This window comes from Trichoderma ghanense (genome assembly GCF_004382785.1).
Source record: "Trichoderma ghanense strain CCMA-1212 chromosome Unknown scaffold_12, whole genome shotgun sequence".
Taxonomy (NCBI): Eukaryota; Fungi; Ascomycota; class Sordariomycetes; order Hypocreales; family Hypocreaceae; genus Trichoderma; species Trichoderma ghanense.
In genome coordinates, this window is record NW_027395675.1 from 35,622 (window position 1) to 58,881 (window position 23,260).

Here is a 23,260-nt window from a genome sequence, read left to right on the forward strand (position 1 = left end):
CAGGACTCCAGGCAAGGTCGCATTAATTAGCAGTCGTGGCGCTCTCAATAGGCCAAGTTCCCAGCCAAGCACTGCAGCTGACCTCGACTCTTCTTCTCGCCTTCATCATCAAGCATCGCCAGCTTCGCCCTCCCCTCACACCACACAAAGCAGGCCGCTTCGCCCGCCGTCCGCCAACAAGACTGCCATAGGTACTGCTTTTCTTATCTTGAAGCCAAAAAAGCGCCTTCGAACCGTCGGTCATACGAGAATGCTCTGTGCTGCCTCAGCCCCTCATCAGGGCCCCAGGAAGCCGCTGTCATAGGAGCCGTGCCGTTTCTTTGTCGCGCCTTTCGATGCTTGTCTTCCTGAGATGACAAGGCCTCTATCAGATCCGATCTGCGCGCCCCATTGACGCCTTGTCGCTTCCACAAAACGGACGAGACCGCCGCCGAAGCAGCGCCATCCAACCGACGCGAGCAGCTGTCCGTCCATATCCGCTCCCCCTCCCAGCCGATCTCTCCAACCCTAACCTGCATCGATGACAACCGCGGACCCTATCAATAGCGCGAGGAATCATATGGCCGTCAATGCCAGGCACAGCATGCCGCCCTCGGGCTACGATGGTCGAAATGGCGGCTATGCTCCTCCTCCTGGTGCCACCGCGCCCCTGCCGCACATCGACGACATGGTGGCTTTTCCCGACGATATCAACCGGAACCAGCCCATGAAGCATCTGCTCGACATGGCCGAAACAACCCTGGCAAAATCCGAGATGGGTCGCGACTTTGGGAAGCCTGCCCTTGCTTTCAGGGACTATGTCAAGGCGTCCATCATCACCATCCAGATCATTCCCTCCCACAGCGACTATGTAGAGCTCAAAAACAGCCGCGCGGACTGGAATCGAAGGCATCAGACCCTCTTGAAGCGGATAGCCCAGCAGAGCGATGTATACGAAAAGATTAAGCGGGATATCATTGCAGACAACGAGAGGACTGGTGTGAAGCCGACCGTTGCTGCCTCGGCCCAGCAGAAAGCCGGCGCAAACGCTCTCCTCTCGGCGCAGGCGGCATCAGTCATGGATACGCCTTCAGTCGAACCTCATGCAAATGGCTCCCCTGGAAAATCCAAACCCGCTGTGCACCCCAAGCCACAATCTCTGGCGGGCCATGCTATCAAGCCAGGCCACGCCCGTGCTGCCTCCGCCGCGTCAGCTACCTCCTCGACCCAAGCCATGTCAGATCTTGCGGCGCGATTCGCGAACCTACGGGGCCCCCAGCCCTCTCCGGGACAGGACCCTCGCATCAAAACCCACCAGATTGTTCCAGCGCCCAACAAGCCTGCTGGGCCCCGGGATATGCCCCCTCCTCGTCCTAAGGTGTCCCTGGACAGCGCAATTCCAGCGCTGCCAAAGATGCCCGATGCAATCTACAGCCCTGCGCGGGGCAGCATCTCTGGAGACCCTGCCCGCCTTCCTCCCACCACGCCACGAGGACCTTATAGCCGAACAGGGTCCATTGTGTCTCTCAACAGCGGGACAAGCACGCCGTTACCTCAGCAGGGCAACGACTACTTTTCCTCCCGATCAAGAAGTCACTCCAGAAACGGAAGGGTTGACACTCCACAGCCGCCAGAGAGTAGCTTCCGGGTGCCAGAGGGAGACAGGATCACGCCAGAAGAGCTGTTCGAAGCCATGAAAGCAAAGGGGTTTTCGGTACTAATTATAGACGTCCGTTCTCGCGAGGACTTTGATGAGGGCCACATCATGTCCTCGTCCACCATCTGCATCGATCCCAGCATCCTCACCAGGCCGAACATCTCCGCTGACGAGATAGCCGAAAGCCTTGTTCTGTCTCCCAGTCAAGAGCAAACGCAGTTTGAAAGGCGAGCCAGTTACGATTTGGTTGTATTCTATGACCAGGACTCGGAGAAGATTCCCTCCCCGCTGTGGAACACGGAAGACACCGCACTGTCATCCCTCCACCGCGCTTTGGTACACCTCAGCTACGGCTCCGAGCTTCGAAACGCCCCAAAGCTACTCAAAGGCGGCCTGGATGCCTGGGTCGATCTCATGGGCTCGGCTTCTCTGCAGTCAACGGCGCCGCCCAACCCCAAGAAAGTCTCTCTGGTTCGGCAAGGCCCGTTTCAACGGCGGCCCTCTCAATACCTGGGCAAGCCGCTCAGGCCTGATATAGTCAAGGTCTGGCAGCAAGCCGTGGAGATTGAAGCAAAAGAGACCGAGAACGCCACAGAACAAGCTTTTCACCGTTCAACAGAGTCCTTTCTGAGGAGGTTTCCGTCTTTGTCTTTGCAGGAGTCAATGATCTCGCCCGTCATCGCTGAACAAAGGGCTCCGGGCTACGCCGCCCCCTCGCACCAGGTTGAGATATATAACGATCTCCCATCTCCCCCAACAAGACCAGCTCCGGCATTGCCACGCTCAAGCTATAGTAGTCTGTCCCAAACAGTTGACGAGCACGACATGTACTACGAGCGCGCCCCGACGGCCGTCGCCGTCTCACCCCTTGAGAAGACCTACTACACCGGCCTCAACAATCCCCACAATTGGTGCTATGCAAACAGTATCCTTCAATCATTGCTTGCGTCGCCCTTTTTCGGGAGACTGCTAGCCCTCTCAGAGTGGGCTGGGAGGTACCAAGTGCCGAGGAAAGACGGCGAGAAGATTGAACAGCCGCAGCTGATGACGAAGATAATATCCAATCTGTTTCAGTGGATGGCAATGGGCAAGTTTCAGACGCTGAAAGCTTCGACGCTGATGGTACGTCGACTTCCCTCTATTCTACCTTACCTTTGCATTCCGACCAAGATTCGCTATTCGCCCTCCATGTACGCTGTGCTGACTTTGTCTTACCTTTAGAGCTATTCCTTCAACCTTTGCCGTAACAGTCCCACCGTCCCCCAGTTCGGGGGCACTGGACAACAGGACGCTCAGGAATTCATGTCCTTCTTGTTCGACTATCTCCATGACGAAACCAACACCCGCCGCAATGTCAAGGGCAGTATCCCGCAGCCGAGTACGACTCCTCATGCGCGCCTGCAGGCTGCTGTCGAGTACTGGGCCAACTACCGAGAGCTGAACCAGTCCATTGTTGATGATTACTGGCGGGGCCTCGAACTCTCAACCGTCGACTGCCAACGATGCCACAAGCAGACGCATACATTCTCGACGTTTGACTTGGTCTTTGCTCCCGTTGGCAACAATCGAGCCATTACTCTCGAGGACTCGTTCCGGGAGCACAACGTGGTCAACACGCTCGACAACTTTGCGTGCGACACATGCAAGAGGAACACCCAGGCGATGCAAACCACCTGCTTTGCCCGCATGCCGCCGTTGCTGTGCCTGAGCTTCCGCAGATTTGACTTTGACAAATCTGTAGGAGACATCCGGAAGAACACGGGGAGGGTCACTTGGGACTTCAACGAGATCGACCTGACTCCGTTCTTTATGCGGACAAGCGAGGGCTCGAGCGATAGGGCGTTTTCGGGGCCCTTCAAGTACGAGTGCTACGCCGTGATTGTCCACAGCGGCAGCAGGACGGACAATGGACACTACTACGCCTACGTGCGGGACTCGAGCACGCACGATCCGTATGCCTGGTTCCGCTGCGAGGACGAGATGGTCACCAAGGTGCGCATCGGCACGGGCGACGCCACCGACTTCAAGGAGCACGTCTTCAAGTCCGGCAAAGACACGGTTCCGTACCTGGCGTTTTTCAGGAGGAAGGATAATTGAATCTGACGACAGGCCGATGATTACGGACGAAGAAAAGCATGGTCTCCTGTGTTTTTGTTCGTTACTGTTCTGCAAAGCGCCCCCCCTTCTTTACACTTTTCAGTCAGCCTATACGTTGTAATGTGTATGAATGATGAACAGGGGAAAAGTAGAGAGAGAGAGCGCGCTTAGAAAGAGAAGAAAAGGGGGGATGTGGCTTGCTACGTATTTCCTTGCCGCCTCTTTTTCTTCTTTCGGCCATCTTTTTGTGCTTGTGTGTCTCTTTTTTTCGAATACCCAACGAGCGTACATTGCCGATTTCCCTTTCGCTCCCCTCTCCTCGGTCTATTCAGCCTTTTTCTTTTTCTTCACCCTTCTAGCCTTTTTGTACTTTCTTGGTATTATTCGCCTCATGTCGTTTCAAGTTAGTTTCCTATGTTATTACCTAGGTGTAACAGCAGCATTTGGGCAGGTGGGGGGAGCAAAAGGTCGGGAGAAGTACATCTAATTGGCGTTTTTTGTTCTCTTCCCTCTTGATGCACTTTGGTTTCTATAGTCAAGTATGCGTGTGAGCGAGCGCAAACAAAGCGTTGATTTGAAATCTTTATGCAGCAGAACCAGATAGAAGACGCGCTCGAGAGAGACTGAGAGCAAGAGAAACAAGAGAGAGGGAAAAGGAGAGAGCCTTGGTCTTGAATATAAGTGGTATAAATGTCATTACTAAGTCCACGCCCCAGGAGCATATAAAACAAACAAGGCAAACAGTAAAATCGCATCGTGCTACCTGGCCCCGAATTACAACGGCGGCATCATCGTCATCGTCTCCCCCCTTCCTTGATATCCATGTATACCAAAGCCGCACGCAGGCGACGAGTTGCGTCTGCAGAAAGATTCTCAAGGAGCGTGCTTCAAGCATTCGTCAATCTCCTTCTTGAACTTTTCTCTAATGACTTTGCGGTTGAGCTTCTGCGTAGCAGTGACCAAGCCCTGAAAGAAGACGCGTCAATATGCAATCACTGCCAGCCAGGGGGATATGCAAACTTACGCTATCGGGTGTCCACTCCGCGTCAGTAATCACAGCGCCGCCTATCGTCTCCAGACCAGACAGGCCAGATCGCTTGGCGACGGTCTGCAGATCCTTGAGGACTGCTGACTGAATCTTGGGATCGTGGTGCATGCTGTGCTCGTCAACGCCAAGCTCATGCGCCTTGGCGGCCAGGACCTTTTCGTTGGGCATGATGATGGCAATGGGGCGGTTGTGCTCGGGATCGGCGTGAATCATGACGTTGGCGACCATCTGGGAGCCGCGGTAAACAGCCTCGAGCTTCTCCAGGGCGATGTACTCTCCGCCCTGCATCTTCACGAGGTTCTTGACTCGGTCAATGACGCGCAAGTGGCCATCAGCATCGAACTCGCCGATATCGCCCGTCTTGAACCAACCATCGGGAGTAAGAGCCTTGGCGGTCTCTTCCGGGTTGTTGAAGTACTCCTTCATGATGGGAAGACCCCTCATCCAGATCTCACCCTGGGGAACCTTGGCTTCGGTAGAGTATCCGATGTCAGGGATGGAAACCAGCTTCACTTCGATGGCGCCAGAAACAGGGCCGATGGCGTTGGCAGTGTACTCGAGCGGGTTACCCAGCGCGCCGTTGGCGCAGGTCTCGGTCAGGCCGTAACCGGTCAGCATGGGTGCGAGAACCAGGGAAAGGAATTGCTTTGTGCTGTCTGAAATGCCGCTGGCGCCGTTCATGGTGAACCGGAGCCGGCCTCCGGTCAACTGTCGAACCTTGCTGAAAACGATGCTGTCAAAGACGCCGGCAAACGGAAGCTTGTTGCGGGACATGAAGCTCTTGTAGCTGAAGGCTCCCCAGAACAAGTGCTTCAGGACGGGGCTGGAAGTGTCCAGCTTGGCCATGACTCCCTTCTTGACTGTCTCCCACACCTGGGGGACACCAACCATGACGGTTGGCCGCAGCTCCCGCATGTCACCGGCGCAATGTCTCATGGACGTATCGGAAAGAGTTCTGGGGTTTCCATATCCTAGGCAGCCGCCAATGGACAAGACGAGGTTCTCGAGCGCCATTTCGAAAATGTGCGCAAGCGGCAGGTAAGCAAGGACAACCTCCTTGTCGCTAACGGTCTCGCCGACAGAGGCGAGGAGGCCCGTAACTAAGCAAGCAGAAAGTCAGCGTTGAATCACATGGCGATAGGCCAAGGGGTACGCACCTCCCGCAACAAGCGCCTCGTGGGTGATGCAGGCACCCTTGGGAAGACCAGTGGAGCCGGAGGTGTACATGATGCAGAAGACATCCGAGGGATTGCCAGGCTGAGGCTCAACCATGTTGTCGGCGCCAAGCTGGCGAAGGTCCTCCCAAGTAATGACGCGGATATCAGGGTTCTCCTGCTTGAACTTCTCGATCTCGCCTCCAGCGGTGAAGATGCAGTCCTCGTTGACAATGACCGTCTTGACCTTTGATTTCCGGATGGGGGCGGCGGCCGTCTTGAGCAGGTGAGGGTCGATGTACATGGCCTCGGCATCGGTCTGAACGAGCGAGTGCTCGACGCCGTCTTCGCCGAGGGTGTCGTAGGCAGTGACGATGGAGATGGATTGGGAGGCACAGGCGTGGGACATGGAGATCCAGCTCACACTGCAGAGGAGACGGCACGTTAGCGAATTGGTCGTGATAGGCATATCGCCGCCCCAAGGAGGGCTTCATCTTCATGCCTTGCTGCGCAAAAAAAGCAACCGGGGTACGGCACCATGGCTTACCTGGTTGTGGCAAAGAAGTGCAGCCTGGAAGAGCCGCCGCTGAGGCCCAGCTTGCGCAGGCCGGAGCCGAGCTGCAGGACGAGCGTCTCATACTCCTTGAAGGTCATGAAGTCGAACTTGGTGAGCTCGAAATACTGCCACTCCTTGTCGACCTCGATGACCTGGCCATCGACGTTCTTGGGCACCTTCTTGGTCTCCTTGTGCAGCTCAATGAGCCTCCGGTGGCCGACGGCGAGGTGGTTCGGGTACTCGCGGGCGCTGCGGCGGACAATGTCGAAGACGGTGTGTACGTCATCGGCGGGCTTGGTGAGCAGGCCGTCCTTGGCTGCCGGGTGACGACGAGGGATGGTCTCGCCGGGGACCTTTTCGTAGCCGGGAGCCTCGATGGTGAAGGGCGGCTTGCGCACCTGGGTCAAGGGCATGACGCCCACAGTCCAGTCCGTCATTGTGAAGTGAGGCTGTTGGTGATGCTGGCTTTGCTGGTGTGGCGGCTGGCCTGTCGGATGATGGGGCGGGAGAAGGAGAAGGACAGAAGGGCCAGACAGGCACGAAGGAGATTAAGCAATGCTGGAGGATAGCTTTGCTCGCGCCGGGGGAGTTGCAGGGGGGGGAGGGGGGGAGGGTCCGGCTTCTGTATCAGTATGTCGAGCTAGTCAGCTTTAGCTGGTGATGATGCAACGTGACGATGGTGACGTCGAGACGCTGGGCCACGGGAGACAGAGAGGAAGAAAAGAAGAAGGGAGAAGAGTCGAGATGAGAAAGAGGCAAAGAAGATTGGGACAAGTTGGGCGTCGAGCAGTTGTGCAGTCAAGGCAGATGCAGGGAGAGGAGAGGAAGAGGAAGAGGAGAGGGCAAGAGAGAGAGCTTGCCTTATTAGAGACAAGCAAGGCAAGGCAAGGCGACAGCTAGAGGCAGGTACGTACCGTTACGTAGCCGGTCTGGGTCCAGGCCAAGGCTCGGGTCAACAGGAGGGCCGGTGGCTGTACATGTACACGGGCGACAATTGGAGTGATGCAGCCGGGCAGCTCTCTCAGGTGCATTAGCGCAGTGAGCCTCCCCCTAAGCGGACGAGCTGGCAGTTGCTGGAGCTGCGCCAGCGCCCGCCATCACCGTTACTCCATGTCCCTACAAGCGATCCATCCATTGATTCAACCTCAATTGAAGACAGCTGCGCTACGCGGCGATGTACCTCTACCTGCCCTCTCACCCACCCCTGTCGCATCGATGCAACGAGGCCTCGAGCTTGATTTTTGCCGGGGCTGGTGGCGCTCCGGGGGAGATTTTTGTTGGGTCCAATGCCTGGCGCTAGGCTGCTTTATTCCTCGTCATTTGTCCAGCTTTCTTCCTCTTTTTCCCTTCATCAAGGCCGTAGTAGAATTCTGTTGACGTATGTACTTGTACCAACAACAACAACTTGAAGGATACCTACCTAAGGTACCTAGTACTAAGGACTTTGAGGATGAGCTCATCTCAGCGTGGCTTTTCAAGGCACCAGGACGGGACCTGGACTATCAAGATGACAAACTCTGTCGTCCTCAATGCCTTACCTTGCGAAGCCGTCCACCTCTATACGGACAGCCAGCTGCACATGTTCCCAACAGCCCGTGGATGCCCTACCATATCACTCTGTGCCACATGCAGTAAGCAGCAGAAAGCTTCTACCTTACCTAGTCACATAAGGAAGAACTAGTCCAAAATCTGCGGGCTCTACGCGTGGATGCCGCAGCAGATGAGTGAAGTATGTAGGTACTATTGTATGTGCACTCACTTGAACACACACCGAAAACTGCAGGCATCATTGAAAAGACGTACGTCGCCTCAAATGAGTCGATGACATGTTATCACTGCTACCCAAGAGTGAATGTGAGAGCACTGTAGAAATGCAGCAGTACTTCGTACGACCAAAGTCCCTCCCTTCGGATGTGGTATTACTCTTTGGCAGAAGCTCGACTATATGGCGTAACTCAGCATATCAAGGTAGGCAGGTATATATATGTGCTGAGAATCACTTAAAAGATGGAAAATGAACTTGGTAAAACTTCAGACGAGGTATCAAAGCAAGACAAGGACAACAGCATGGTACTGGGTATGCAGCAACCACAACCACTGTTACTCCCTACACCCTCAAAACAATCTACATTCTCCCCATCAATTCACACATCCTGTAAGCATCCGTCCCGCCCTCTCCATCCGCATCATCCCCATCCATCTCAGCCCCTCAGCAATACGACTCCCCCAGCAATCAGCCCAAACTTGAGTTTTTGCCTCCTTTTCGACGCTGATGGATGCTGAGACGCTTCCCGAGCAGCCGAGATCCGGACATGCCAATTCAGCCGTTCCCGGCGCTGCGTCAACAAACGTTTGACAGGGAGGTACCTCCTACTCATCAACGTTTCTACCTGTTTGCGGTGATGCTTCTAACATTTCGAAATGCTGTACTTCGGGCCATTTCTTTGCTTTTTGAAGACGACCGAGGAGATGAAATACAAGATGCATTATGCCTAGGTTCCCAGGGTAATGATAAAAAAAAAATTCACAAGTGTCTTCACCGACGAATCCCGACTCAACAGCGGGAGAGAACCGCTTTGTATCTATTTCGTATGTATTGTCCTCATATGGGCTCGGCCATCCCAAGACCGCACAGCAACAGGCACACAAACCTTCATCCCATCGCCTCAGAATCATACCATCGCTCTTCGCTCTAGCCTCGGCAGATGAATGCCACGACCAAGCATCCCGCTACAAACTGCGGACGTGATTTTCCCTTCTTCACAAGACTCGATTGCATGAATAGCAAGGTATCGCAATACCAAGCAGTAATAGCCAACGCCCGGATGGCATATATCCATGCACCAACCCTCTATACGTCATCAAATCACAAGAAAAACATCTTCACGACAAATTAACAAAAAAAATTTACCTCGGAAATTACATCCATGGAAAAGAGCGAAAAGAGATGCACCACGTCCCGCTTCGCGTATCGCAGTCTCACCCTCTAATTATCTCAAATACGACAAATGCTACTCTATCTTAATTTCGTCTGTCCAAGGGCAAAAAAAAGAGATCAAGGTTACTCTATTCCGCACTTGACATGCAAATCTACACATGTCCCAGTCAAAATTTGAATATACCGAGGTCTACTTTATTCCCATCTCCGCTTCTTAAGTATACGGAATTCCCTTCCCCGTGACAACGTCCATATATTCTCATCTTGAATACCGCGGTATACTACATCGTCAAATGCGACAGACTGCAAGTAAAGAAGACCCTCATTACTACCTACCGAGTAATCTACAAAAAGCTACTATACCTATGCTCCAGCCGCCCGCAATAATGAAACAACACATCTTTCAGAAGAAAGGAAATCGCAAAAAGCAAAAAGTAGAAATGGAAATGGAAATCCTTCATCTGCCTTCACTACCTATACCTACGATAAACAGGTGTACTATGCCCTTCTCTCCCCAAACGCCAGAATCCAGCCGAGAGGCCCTTGCAGAGCCTGTCCTCCAGAGAAAGAAAATCTTCCCCAACTGAAGAAGAAAAAACACGGGCATGACAGGCACAAGGCCCTTGTGTAGAGCATCGATGCATCTATTCAAAGCACGTGAAGCCTAGTGACGTATTTTTACTGCGAGGCCGCTTGATATCATCGAAAGAAAGGAAAAAGAGGCAAAGGAAGAAGATAGGTGATCATCCAGCCATCAGAGGACCAAGGAAAAGGAACGGGGCGCTCGTTGGGCAGCCGGCCTGGGAGGCTTGGGCCGCTAACCAAGCTGCACCGGCTCAGTCTTCTCGCACGTAAACAGGTTGATGTGGTGGTCGCCTCGGGCTGCGCATCCGAGGATGGGGCGGTGCGGGTGGAATGCAGTCGCCGAGATGGGAGTCCCTCGGGTCTGCTGCAGGAAGCTGGAGTACGGTTCGAGTCGAGAAAGCTCGGTGCCATGGCTCAGGTTGAACACCTTGACGGTATGTGCAGAGGTTCCTCTGTGAGAGAATGTTAGCCAGGATACGCTACTCTAGACGTTCTAATAGAGTGAGCAGTCAGGGGATGTCAGATACAACTTACACTGAGAATACCGGCAGATGCTCGTGCACGCTCGCCGTCCGGAGAGTGTCCCGCGTTGTCTGGAAGGAATGCAGCGCCTTATCCATGCGAATATCCCACACCTTGATCTTGCCATTGCGGCTGGCGCTGACAAGCTCTCGCTTTCCTCCGCGCTGCATGTGTACGGTCTTGATCCACTGACGGTCCGTCTCGTCTTTCCACTTGCGCACCATGGACTCCTGCGGCTTCAGCCTTGTATCAAAGACACGGACGGCGCCGTCCCCAAATCCGGCCACAAAGATGTTGCCCGTCATCTGGTCCGAGGTGAGGGACGTGACACACGAGCCGGAACGGGCTGGGATGTCCATGATGCAAGTCTCATGCCCGGCAAACCACACGCGAATGACGCGCACGTCGCCGGCGACGAGGACGCGGCCCGTCGCCTGCTGCCAGTCAAACACCATTCCGGAGTTGACGTTGCTGGGGACCATGTGTGTGAGCGCTCGCCAAGACGTCGCCAGCTCAATGTTCTGCTCCGAGTCGTAGTTGCGATACACGCGGATCACGCCATCGGATGATCCAGTCATCAAAAGGGCCTGGTCGTCCTCGTTGATGAACTTCATGTCGCTGATCTTGGAGCCCTCGGGATTGCCATTGGAGAACCTGTTCAGGCGTCCCTGCTTCTTCCAGTCCCAGACGTAGACCGTGTTGGCGTCATCCGCCACCGCCAGGTGGTCTTCGAACTGGTGGAATGTCAACTTGGCAGGCTGCGCGCCGTTGTTGATGACACCCAGCTGATTGTTCCACCTGTGGGTGCCCGCAATGTGCTTGAGCGGTTGCGTTTCCCTCATGATGTTCTCGTTCCTCGCCCTGCGCCACAGCCTCTCATTGTAGTCGGTGCTGCCGGGTTCATCCGCCTCAGTATTCTTCATTTGAGGTTCGCGGAAGTACTCGATCGACCACTCGAGGAACTTGCTCGTGAGGGGTAGGGTTGGCTCCTTTGTCAGGTCGCGCTCTTCGAAGCTGCCCGAGACAGGCTCCCGCGCAGTGTGATACGTCGCCGAGGCGCCGGAATAGTCGTTCTGTTCAGGGGGGGCAGCCATCCGATCGGGCGACACTTTGGCCGAGGGTGACTTTGGCGGGGCTGGGCTATTGGGGGTGGTAGGTCTCGATTTATCTTCGGTGTTGATGAAGGACTGGAAGAGAAGGCTGGCCGTTCGTCGTAGCAGGCCGGGAGACTGCAATGGCTGGGGGCTGAGGGTGCCGTTGGTCCTCTGTCCCAAGTTGACCGTACTTCTGCTGCGCGTCGCCCTGTTTGCCCTCCTCTGGATCTCTGCCATCACAGCGTGGGCTGCCTCGCCGAGCGTCGAGTTGATCAAAGCATTGTGGACGTAATCAATGACAATGGTAGCCTCTCGCTGCACCTCTGGATGAGGGTCAACGCTCAGGATCAAGGCATGCTTCCAGAACGCCATATAAACGGTGTTGTGGGAGAGGCCGTGGGCAGTCGGCTTGATGGTTCCGTCCCTCTGCCGGTTGTCCGGCCGGGCGTAGTGCAGGCCCATCTTGTAGTCCTGGCCGTCGTCTTGAGGAGGGAACACCAGATACTCCTTCTCCTCGAGGAGCTGCTCGTAGGCGGCAACGAGGAACTTGCTCTCGAAGCGAACGATGAAATGGGACAGGAAAACCAGGAACTCCTTGCGCACAATCGGGCTGCCGTCATTGCCCATGTCGAGGATCGTCCAGGCGATGGACTCCTCAATCCGTGCAACCTCCTCCGTCAGGTCGGGGATCCCAAGGAAAGTGGTAAGCGCATGGATCATGGCCGCCCGCACCTCGCAGCACGGATCCTTGGTGAGGAACGCCAGCTTGGCATATGCGTTTTCGCGGATGCCACGCCATTTGGCCTCGGGCAAGTCTTGCCACAGCTGGCTGATGCAGAGACAAGCCCACTGGCGCAGAAGGGGGTTGTTGTCGTTCTGCAGGTGGGTCAAGCAGTAGCTCATGATCTCCGTCTGGTTGCAAACCATCTGGCCGTTTCGGTAGCCCTTGCACAGCATGGCGAGGATGAAGGCGCACATGGCCTTGTGCTCATCGCCGTTGACGACGGGCAGCGCCTCGGACGGCTTCAAGATCTGCGCAAAGTAGCTGTACCCGCTATCCTTAATGAGATCTTGCTGGCACGAGATATCCACGGCGATGAGCCTCGCCCAGATGAAGACCATGACGGGCTTCAGTTCGGTGGCGGCGGACTGCAGCAGCTTGAGGACATACGGGAAGATGCCAATGCTGAGAGCCAGCTGCACCGACCATGGACCCAAGTCGAGGAACCTACCCAACAATATCAGGGCCCGTACCCTGTGCTGCTGGCTCAGCAGAACCTGAAGGACGACCGGCAGCTGATCGGGTGGCTTCTGGGCCATGGCATCGCCTCTAGTGAGATAGACGTCAAAAGCAGTCAGTTGCTCGGTGAAGAAGGATGAGTTCTGGTATTCGTAGTCGATGCCTTCGTTCTCCTTTCGCTCCAGCATGGGCAGCTGCGCCAGAGCCATGTCGACGGCCAAGTCCCACGTTGCCCACAGCGGGTGCTGGTGGGTGTCTGGCAGGGCAGGGTATGACTGAGGATGACACCCGTACACCATCATGACTCTCTGCGCAAGGAGGAAGTTTCGAAACAAGGCCGCCACCATGAGGTCCTGGCGAAAGAACTTCCGAAACAGGTCTCGAGGCAGCGTGGTCCATGCAATGCTGTCGGTGATGGCCGTGAAGATCCAGTTGAGCTCGCCGAGAGGTGTCCGCCTTTCCTGCAGACGTCCGGGGAGCTTCTTGGCACGCTCAGGCGTGAGGTTGGTCTTGAGTGGATTCTGCAAAACAAAGAACCAGAGTGCCATTTCGATCGGGGTGGTGAGGCACGACGTGAAGAGATCGGCGGGCAGCAGGGGGTTGGTGGGGAGATTCTCCTTGACTGCACACGCAGCCAGATGGATGTAGGGTCTGTAGTTGGTTTTGACATAATGAGGGTCGCGCAATGCGGCTTCCTCTTCCTCCTCCTCGTGCTTGTCGACGAACCGGTGGTAGTTGTTGAGGATGTTGCCGGCTTCTGAACAGTCCCAAACGAAGATGGTGGGCGCCTGCAGCCATTGCTGCAGGTCGTACAATGATACTGGAATATACTGAGTGTAGGTCTTGTTAAATACCCATATCTCCCCCGACGCCGTCGGTTTGGGCACCCCGTGGCCATTGTAATGCAGCAACACACGCTCATCTTTGGCGTTGCGTCGCAGAGAAATGCAAAACTTTTTCGTCTCTTCGACCGAGGGATCGAGGTACTGCTTGTAACGCGCTCGAATCGCAAGGGTCTCGTACTGGGCCTGGAGGGACTTTCCGATGTTCTCGAGAGCCTTTTGGATGGGAGGGATGGTCGGGTCGGTCCACGCCTCTAGCTTCGCGCCCGGGTTGGTTTTGAGCTGGTCGGGAGGCTCGACGCCTATATTTAAACACACGGCGAGAGCCGCCGAAACCGTCTTCAACCTATCTCGCTGGCGCCAATCTTGGAGCTCGTACTGCACCGCCTTGGGTTTGGCGGTTGTTTCGTGTCGCTTGTCTGTGAAATACATGTACCAATTCTAGGGTCCAAGTCAGCATGAACCCTGGGTAAGCGCGTAAACAGGCCCGAGTAATGAGAGATTGCACATCGTTGCAGCTGTGGAGGGGTAGAGGGGAAGGCGTTTGAGGCGTTCGGGAAATCTGGGCTTGGATAGGAGAGGTTGGAAACAACGTACATTCGCAAGCTGAGAAATGATATGCTCCGACTGATAATGGTCTTCGAAGCCATGCCTGGCGCCCCATTCGCGGATGTCGTCCTCCTCATGATCCGACTCCTCGACCTGCTGCCGCGGTGCGTACTCGCTCTTTGAGCGCTGCAGCACCGGCTTCACTAGCCGGGTCGGTCGCTCGGGCTCGATGCTGTGGTCGTCCTTGGCATCGCCATTCTTGCGGCCGGGCGCGCTCGAGGGCCGCTTGTCGACGGGCTCGTTGGACTGGGAGTCGCGGTCGGAGCTGGCGGCGGACTGGACCTTGAACCTCGACGTCTCACCGCCGCTGCCGCTGCCGTTGCCGTTGTTGGTTGCGGCGGCGGCGGCGGCGGCGGATGGGTGTGAGCCATTTGCACCAGATCGCTGCGTCATGTCGGCTGGATGGCCATGGGCCGCGGCTCGCAGGTCGTCTAGGCGCGCGGGCAACGGGGCGGGCAGAGAGTGGTGATGGTCGGGGTGCGCGGGCGTGGCTCCTGCAAGGCTCGCAGCGCGTTGCTGTGGATGCCGAGGAGGCGAAGAAGGTTGCGAGTGAGGCAGAGACATTGACGAGGTCGCGGTCCAAAGAAGTGGATCTATTGCTCTCAGTGCTTCTAAATCGTCATACTGAAGCACCAGACCCCATGCCAAGGTACGGTACTGTATAAGCTAGTCCTCGTGCTGCCCTGTGTGCTCGGCTCGGCTCCGCGGTGCGTGTGGAATCCAAACGAAGATGCTCCCATTCATCGGCCCGGATTCGATGCCGTGGATGACGATGGCAGAGATGATGGAAGTGATGGAAAAGGCGTGGGTTGTTGAAGGGAAAAAGGGCAGCGGTGACTCTAGGGCAGCACATGCAGCTTTTTTTTTTGGCTTCCGGCGAGGCCAGCCAGCCAGCGCATACCTTGGGCAGATGGCTTATTACCTTACACGCTACAGGTCTTGACAACCGCGTACCACGCTCGCCAGTGCTACGGTGCAGCACCTGCTGAGGGATGCTCACTGGCCATTGGGTTGTTGTACAGCCCACAGCCGTGCATATGTGCCTCTTCGGGCTGCTACTACAGCCGCGAGCAGAGTGCAGTATTCGATCGGTATGGTGCCGGTTAGCACGACTACATACGAGTTGCTCGATGTTTGCATTGCTACCCAAAGCCAGGCTTATCCCAGTCCAGTGTGGCTTGCCGGCTCCCAGTATCACCGCCTTTCCAAAATCGTCCAGCAGAGGCAAGACAAGCAGCAGCAGCAGCTCGGAGAGGCTTCGTTCCTTGACCAGAGCTATATGTCATTGGCGTCGAGTGGCTTGATCTAGTACCTACTACTGTAGTACCTACCCGGTTGCTGTTTGCCCGAGGTAGCAATAGAAGTGTTCTCATCTCTGTGCTGGCTACCGACATCATCTTTGATGTAGAAGGATGCCCTCTTTAGCTGTTAGTCAACGCTGAAGGCTTTGTAGCTTCATGGAAGTAACTGAGAATGTAAAGCTTGTATACAAATTGAGCTGCTGAATCACCGAGGAAGAGACGCACTCCTCATTGCTCATGCGTGATAGAGCAGGACGCTAAGAAGCTCAACCCGCGACAAGCCTTTTTCGCGCACGTCACTCCTCATAAAGTACCAGGAAGACGCAGCTTCATGACTATATCTTCATCTGATGTAGTTCTATACTACGTCTTTGTCAAAGCCAACCCGGCCCCTTGACCCCATAAGTAGGTACGTATGAAGAAGCTTCCAATGGATGTCGATTTTTAGCACGCGATCTTGCATCTCGACATGTCCTTCGGACCCTCGTCCCGACTAATAATCTGGCGTTGTTCCTCTGGGGGTCTAGAATCCGATGGCGATGCCCTAGGCCGAGCTATTCTTGGGCATCCCCTGTAAGCTCAAACCATGGAAGCCTGGATGGGCATGTACTGTACGTTTTGCAGCTCCTTGAAGAACCGAGTGCCGTAGTATCATGATGCTTCATACACCATTTAGGAGACTTGCATGTAATGCGAGTTGCCTCGTTGCCTGATTGCCATCTCTTCTTCCAGGAGTCGGCACGTGGTCTAGAATTCAGCCGTTATCGGCAAAACAGCCGTGTCCGAGTTACTACTACCTTAGGTAATTCATAGCATTGAGCGACTGGCAGGCTCGGGACAACATCGAAGCGGGATGCAACCTTGTGAACTTGATGAAGCATGGCGCCAAGGATGGAAGAGCAGCAGCAACGCACAGTGCTGGAATGTTTCAACCCTTTGCATTCGCTGGTAGCCCGTTAGGGCCTAGCACCGGAAGGAGGAATCAAGGTGAAGCGGTCTGTGCGCGCCCGAATAGAATTCGAATATTGGGCAGAGGTTGCACCGGATGCCAGCCGAGGCCATGCAAAGGATCAGTGTGCTGGTGAGAACTGGACGTTTGCGCTGCGCATTGTGCCTGAATAAATATGGCATATAGACGCTGCACATGGAAACACCAGTCATCGAGAAATGGACGCTGCTCGGCTGCGATGGCCTCAGGCGTTGCCCGAGACCGCGAAGCAACGCATCAAATCTCCCCCATTCCAAGGCCTAGGGCAGAATGGCAAATGTGATCGACGAGGCTGCCCCTGCTGGTGGGCGCGGCTCATAAAGCGTAGAATGTGTGCGGCTGGAGCGAGCCGGCTCAGCCAAGACTTCCCAGGTCTAATAATAATACATACCTATTTACTAGGTAGTACTTTGCAGTAACAGTACCTAGCACTGACAATAAAAGGGGAGGAAATGAGCCGGAGCTTCGAGGTTGATGCCAACAGCGATGGATGATGAGCGCTGGAATTGCCGGGCGGCTGCGGGATGTTGCTGGTGCTCGTGCTTTGTGCTTTTTGCTGTGCTTCTATTAGTACCTTACCGAGTAATTGTACCGAATCTGAGTTGAACACGGACGGCGATTTTCCAGACTCGTCAGCTTCTTGGCTGCTGCTGACGATGGTTTGCTCGTAGCTGGAGCGCTTTTGTGACCTGTGACTGTAGGTCCATGAACTCTGTCGGGGCGCCCAATTTAAAGTTCCATTGCCTCTGCACCGCATTTCCGCGTTGTCAAGCGTGGCGACGGGGTCTGGCCTCAACCAAGCGACGCGGGACATGCAGGCACGAGCACAATGAGGTCAGCAGTGGGCTCAAGAGCTTCGAGACGAAACGGAGAGCATTGCCCCTTGATTTCTGGCCAGCTCCACATCGTCGCCATCTCCGACCTGCAGAGCGCTGCAGTACGCCCGAGGGACCTCGCCGCCAGTCCTGGCCCGCATTGCATGCACGTACCCCCCAGGTCACTGGTGTTAGCAGGCGCCCCCCACAAAGCCGTGCTGAGGCACGGCAGTACGTAGTTAGCCTACAGGAGCTTAGTGCACGTTTGGTGAGCCTGCAGCCCCTAAAAATGCTCGCTCAGGGCAGCGTCGCCCGCTAATTGGCCCGCTGCGCAGGCCCTGGCGCTGTGACAGGAGGCAGCATGAGAGATCCATGGCACTGCACGCCTTTGGCCCCCCGTGCCATTGAGCGAGCTTCGTTCACCACTGCAACTGGTTCTGGTGGCTTCAGTTCGTTCAAGGCTTTCGATTCTTCTCTCGCTCTTCCGCCGGGCTGGACCGTCCTCACGCACCGTCTCTGAGCAATTGCGAGCTCGCGGGCCTTCAGCTGCGTCTGCTTCTGCATCTCCATTCCGCAGGTTCGCGAACGGCAGAGCAAACGACACCCCCCCCCCCGAACTCGCATCTGCTCCTCCCCCAGAAGAGGTGGCCACTGAAATTTCGGCGATTCTCCCCCGGATATCTCCCACAGATGCTTGCCCAGCCATCTCGACACTCGAGCGTCGACCCCCTTCTTTCATAGCAGTTCTTCACAGTCACTCCTTGGGCCTTTGTTGAGCCGTCCGCGTCTTTGTGTGCGTGTGCGCGCCATCCTCTCGTTGCCGTTTTCCTTTGAAGCTCCTCGCCCTTCACCACGCTCGTTACGTTACGTTACGCCCCGACAACCCCCAATCGTCGTCCATCGCCAGCCAGTGATCGTGATCCAGCCACTATTCACCTTCCGCCAGCGAGCGGTCCGCAGCCGACCATGGCGTTCCTCTTCAAGTCCAAGAAGCACCAGGACCGCACGGTAACCAGTCGCGACGGCAGCTCGGGATCTCAGGGGTCCATCCAGAACGCCCCCGGACGCGCGGTTGCCAAAGACGACAAGGCAGCATTGCAGCGCGCGACGCCGACGGGAAGCCTGCATTCGATCGACAATGACGCCAGCGCCGCCAGCCCGGAGCACGGCCACTCCCACGTCCGTCGCGCGGGCAGCGTGGATGCGCCGCCGACGAGCGATTTGCCTGTGAGTGACCCCGAAGCTGGAGCCAATGCGTCTGACTACGGGGACTACCTCGTGAGGTATGCATGAGTGACATCTAACACGCATGAATTTCCAAACAGCTTCGGAACCCGCCTCCCGTGAGCAACAACAACGCCTCACTCTATCCCTGGTCGCAGCGCCGGTTGACATACACTTCGTCCCACCCGAGCCCGTTTCCGCGATATGGCGCCGCCGTCAACGCAGTCGCCTCCAAGGAGGGAGACGTCTACATGATGGGTGGCCTGATCAACAGCTCAACCGTAAAGGGCGATCTTTGGATGATCGAGGCTGGTGGTAGCGCCAACTGCTACCCCCTGGCGACAACCGCTGAGGGCCCGGGACCTCGAGTTGGCCATGCCAGTTTGCTGGTTGGCAACGCCTTCATTGTTTATGGTGGTGATACGAAAATTGACGACAACGACATCTTGGATGAGACACTATATCTACTCAATACTTGTGAGCCTCCATTCCCGTTCGTACAGCAGGGGCGTCGAGAGTCTTAACCACGGTGATTTGTTCTAGCGACACGGCACTGGTCCCGTGCCCTACCCGCAGGCCCGCGTCCGTCGGGGCGGTATGGCCATTCTCTCAACATTCTTGGCTCCAAGATCTACATATTCGGTGGTCAGGTCGAAGGGTTTTTTATGAACGACCTCTCTGCGTTCGACCTCAACCAACTGCAGTCGCCAACGAACCGATGGGAGATTCTCCTCAAAGCAGAAGCGAGCCCCAAGATGCCCGCCGCCCGAACGAATCACACCATGGTGACATTCAACGACAAGATGTACCTGTATGTCTAGTCCACCGGTCACATACGACTTTGGCGATTTTCTAACCACGTCTTCTAGGTTTGGTGGTACCAATGGCTTCCAATGGTTCAATGATGTCTGGTGCTACGACCCTGCAGTCAACAAGTGGGCGCAGCTGGACTGCATCGGCTACATTCCTGCGCCTCGCGAAGGCCACGCTGCTGCTCTGGTGGACGATGTCATGTATATCTTCGGAGGTAGAACTGAGGAGGGTACGGATCTAGGCGACCTTGCCGCGTTCCGCATCACGCAGCGGAGGTGGTACACTTTCCAGAACATGGGCCCGTCTCCCTCCGCGCGGTCTGGCCACAGTATGACGACGGTTGGAAAGTCCATTGTGGTACTTGGAGGAGAACCTAGCACTGCTTCTTCATCTACCAACGATCTTGGGCTCCTCTATGTCTTGGATACGACTAAGATCCGGTATCCTAACGATGCTCCAGGAGGACCCCAGAGGATACCTCAGGCCCGAAGGCCCAGCGATGCAGCGAATCCCAACAGACAGCCACCGATGCGCGATGTGTCCAACGGAGGAGGTCCCCCTGACTCCGGGAATGCGATAGTCGGCGGCCCCTCGAGCATCAGCGGCCCTCCGGGTCGGAGAACTGCTTCGGGCGCTATGGATCCGAGTGGCTCGCCAGGCCTTGCAGGAGGACCGGGCTCTCCTCCTCCCGCTGGCGCCCCGCCGAGAGCGCCTCACGGAGGTCCCCCAGGTCCCGGAAACAAGATGCAGATGTCCAGAGGCTCTGCGACTGCCAGCCCGTCTGGACCACCTCCGCAAGGACCTACTCCCGCCAAGCCTGGTCCTGACCCTTCTGCCGTGGGACGTGTTCGGGGTGCGTCAGTTGATCGCGCCGCGGCGACGGGCTCACCACAAATGGGAATCGCCCCGTCACCAATAGCCCGCGAAACAATACCCGAGGGCGAGGCGACCACGCCCACGCCTTCAGGCCCCATGTCTGCTATGGGTGGCCCCGTCAACGACCGACGAGGCCCGACTACGCCTACCCAAGCGCCAAGGACAGGATCAAGGCAGAGCTCCGTGGGTGGGGAACCTCCAAGGGGCAAGCCTCGTCAAGGCAACCCGGGCTCGATCGACAGCGTGGTAGAAGCCGCCCAGAGAGCGACACCTGACGCGGCGCAAAGAGCCACTGCAGACGCGATGCAGAGAGCGGCCCCTGAAGGGATGCAAAAGCCCGCGCCAACCCGACCAGCATCGCCCCCGCATGCAGCACCCAAGCCAATGAGCGCCTCGCTGAACCGACGTTCGTCTGGCCGGAACTCGCAAACAGTGGCTCTCCTCAAGGAGCTTGACTCTGCCCGGAATCGGAATGCGTGGTATGCTTCAGAGCTCGAGCTGGCCAGGAAAGCGGGCTATGTCCCCAACGCCTCCATGGGACCTGCACTCGACGGAAAGGCTGTTGAGTCCTTCGACGACGAGGACCGACCCCTGATCGAGGCTCTTTTGGCTATGCGGACAGAGTTGGCAAACGTGCAGAATGCTGTGGACAAGCAGGCCATTGTCGCTGCTAAGCAGATTGCGGAAGCGGAAAGGCAGCGAGATGTCGCCATTCAAGAAGCAGTCTACGCCAAAGCCAAGCTGGCCGCTCAGAGCGGTGGCAGCGCATCCAGCACGCCCCAGCCCGATGGCGAGCGAGACGACTTTGGTGCCCGATCGGCAGAGCTGAGCAGGAAGCTGGCGTCTGCCCTCAATCACCAGAAGAGTCTCCAGACGCAGTTGGAGTCGGCAAAATCGGAGCTTGACGCCGAGAAGAGAGCTCGTAAGCTTGCTGACGACACAACAGCGGCCACCCAGAAGCGCATGATTGATCTGGAGGCGTACAAGCAGCAAACGTCTGGAGAAGTCGAGCGCCTGAAGGCCGAGCTTCACTTTGCGCAGCGCGAGGCCCGGGAGCAGGCAATGGCCAGCACCGAGGCCATAGCTGCTCTGGAACTGCTCAAGGTCGAAAAGGAGGCTCTTTCGAGAAAGCTCGACGAAGTGGCCGACTCGTCGAATGATCGGGAGGAGACATTCGAGTCTCTTAGGGCCGCCATTGTAGCGTCGCAGGATGCGAGCACCCATCTCGAGACCAAGCTCGAGGAGGAGAGAGCCCAAAGAGAGAAGGTTGAAGGCAAGCTAAACAAGCTCAAGGCTGAGCACGAAGCGCGCACGGCAGAACTAGTTGCTGTGAGCCAACGCCTGCGAGATGCCGAAGAGCTTGCCGAGAAGCACGCCACCGAGGCACGAACCCATCGGGAAGCTGTTCTGTCTGGGCTGCAGAAGCTCGCTCTGAAAGATGAGTCGGTCACGCACAACGCGGATGCCGAGCGCGCAGTTGCCCTCCAGAACCAGCTCGCTGCTGCGAATGCTTTAGTCAAGAAGTACCAGCAGGAAGCAGATATTGCTGCTGATAGGCTCCGTAGCGCGGAAGAGCGCATCGCCGGCCTTGAGCAGTACCAGGAGCAGTCCAGCCGCGAGGGTGTGGGCATCCGACGACAGCTTCAGTCCGCTTTGCGGGAAAACCAGAGCCTCCAGGCCGCTCATTCTGACCTAAAGAACCAACTGGCCGCCCAGCAGCTGGAGACGAACGCAATGACTGTGCAGCACAACGCGCTCAGGGATATCCTCATAGAGCGAGGCATCAGCCCCACTGGTGCTGTTCGATCGCGCGGCCTCCAGAGCCCACGGACAAACTCTCCGGAGCAGCAGAGCCGCCTGCGAGAGCTCGAGGCTCAGCTGGCTAGCATCAGCGCCGCCCATGAAGAGGCTAAGCAGACATTCGCCATTCAGGCCCAGGATTCTGAAACCGCATATCGTGAGAAGCTCTCTCAGCTGGAGAGCGATTATCAGTCAGCTGTGCATTATGTCAAGGGAACGGAGAAGATGCTGAAGCAGCTCCAGGAGCAGCTGGCTCGCTACAAGACGGAGAATGGTCGCCTGAAGTCGGATATTGTGGAGCTTGAGGATCGATTGAACGCCGGCCCAGGCGAGCCTGGTTCGGTTGGGTGGGACAAGGAGCGTGCTGACCTTCAGAGCAAGATATCTAGCCTCGAAGTCGAGTTCCGTGACTCCGCCGCCCGGCTTGAAAAGAACCTTGAACACCTAAAAGCCGAGCTGGCGGAGAGTCAGCGGCAACGGGACGAGGCCACAAAGTCCCTGGCCGCTCAGCGCAAGGAGCTGGAGCAGCTGCAGTCTGAGAATGCCCTCCTCGAACAGCGCGCATCTGACGCCGAGCAGAAAGTCTCGCTGCTGCTGGACCAAGTCGAGCACTCTGTCGATACCTACCGTCGCCGCAGCCGGAACGTTGTCAGCATAAACGCTGAAGGGCTGGCGGCGGCAAATGGCTTGGGCCTCAGCGGCCTCAGCAGCCTCCTGGGCCACCACCGCCACGAAAGCTCCGACGGCGAGAGCATGTACGGGGATAATGCAGGGAATAGAAACAGCGCTGCGCTTGACAACCTCGCCAGCGAGCTCGAGACTCTCCGGAACCACTGGGAGACGACCAACAAGAACTACCGTCTGAGCACAAACTTCGACTTCGATTCCGCCAACGCTCCCAAGAGAGAGGACGATACCCCTACCGGCTTGGGCATGAGCGGCAGCATCGCGGAATGGAGAAAGCGACTCGATTCGGAAAACCACCCTGACACGGATCAGCCCAAGCAAGGCTGATGTTTTGGATACTGCCACGTTTGCATGACATCCTATACCCACCCCGTCGCCTCTGCCACGCCTCTCAGATCTTTGTTAGGACTCTCCCATGTTATCTGTTGAAGGAGA

At 56.4% G+C, this 23,260-nt stretch overlaps 5 protein-coding genes across 5 annotated transcripts; 2 read left to right on the forward strand and 3 right to left on the reverse strand.

The window, feature by feature from the left end:
• Positions 1-583: 583 nt before the first annotated feature.
• Positions 584-3,733, forward strand: CCMA1212_008382 (Ubiquitin carboxyl-terminal hydrolase 4; the record flags this gene model as incomplete). The annotated part of the gene is made up of 2 exons (XM_073705517.1): positions 584-2,758; positions 2,858-3,733. 2 exons carry the CDS (start codon positions 584-586, stop codon positions 3,731-3,733), a joined length of 3,051 nt encoding a protein of 1,016 aa, XP_073555975.1.
• Positions 3,734-4,606: 873 nt separating this feature from the next.
• Positions 4,607-6,978, reverse strand: CCMA1212_008383 (Long-chain-fatty-acid-CoA ligase 1; the record flags this gene model as incomplete). The annotated part of the gene is made up of 4 exons (XM_073705518.1): positions 6,483-6,978; positions 5,939-6,360; positions 4,758-5,881; positions 4,607-4,699 (listed from the first exon to the last, which is right to left on the reverse strand). The coding sequence occupies exons 1-4, from the start codon at positions 6,926-6,928 to the stop codon at positions 4,607-4,609; spliced, it is 2,085 nt and encodes a 694-aa protein (XP_073555974.1). The 5' UTR covers positions 6,929-6,978.
• A 3,268-nt stretch (positions 6,979-10,246) lies between these two features.
• On the reverse strand, positions 10,247-15,328 carry CCMA1212_008384 (Target of rapamycin complex 1 subunit mip1; the record flags this gene model as incomplete). The annotated part of the gene is made up of 4 exons (XM_073705519.1): positions 10,247-10,466; positions 10,549-14,153; positions 14,310-14,815; positions 15,322-15,328. 4 exons carry the CDS (start codon positions 15,326-15,328, stop codon positions 10,247-10,249), a joined length of 4,338 nt encoding a protein of 1,445 aa, XP_073555973.1.
• A 2,412-nt stretch (positions 15,329-17,740) lies between these two features.
• On the reverse strand, positions 17,741-17,995 carry CCMA1212_008385 (uncharacterized protein; the record flags this gene model as incomplete). The annotated part of the gene is made up of 1 exon (XM_073705520.1): positions 17,741-17,995. One exon carries the CDS (start codon positions 17,993-17,995, stop codon positions 17,741-17,743), a length of 255 nt encoding a protein of 84 aa, XP_073555972.1.
• Positions 17,996-18,391: 396 nt separating this feature from the next.
• On the forward strand, positions 18,392-23,152 carry CCMA1212_008386 (Tip elongation aberrant protein 1; the record flags this gene model as incomplete). Its single annotated transcript, XM_073705521.1, has 4 exons — positions 18,392-18,703; positions 18,751-19,126; positions 19,193-19,460; positions 19,519-23,152. The coding sequence occupies 4 exons, from the start codon at positions 18,392-18,394 to the stop codon at positions 23,150-23,152; spliced, it is 4,590 nt and encodes a 1,529-aa protein (XP_073555971.1).
• Between the last annotated feature and the right edge of the window lie 108 nt (positions 23,153-23,260).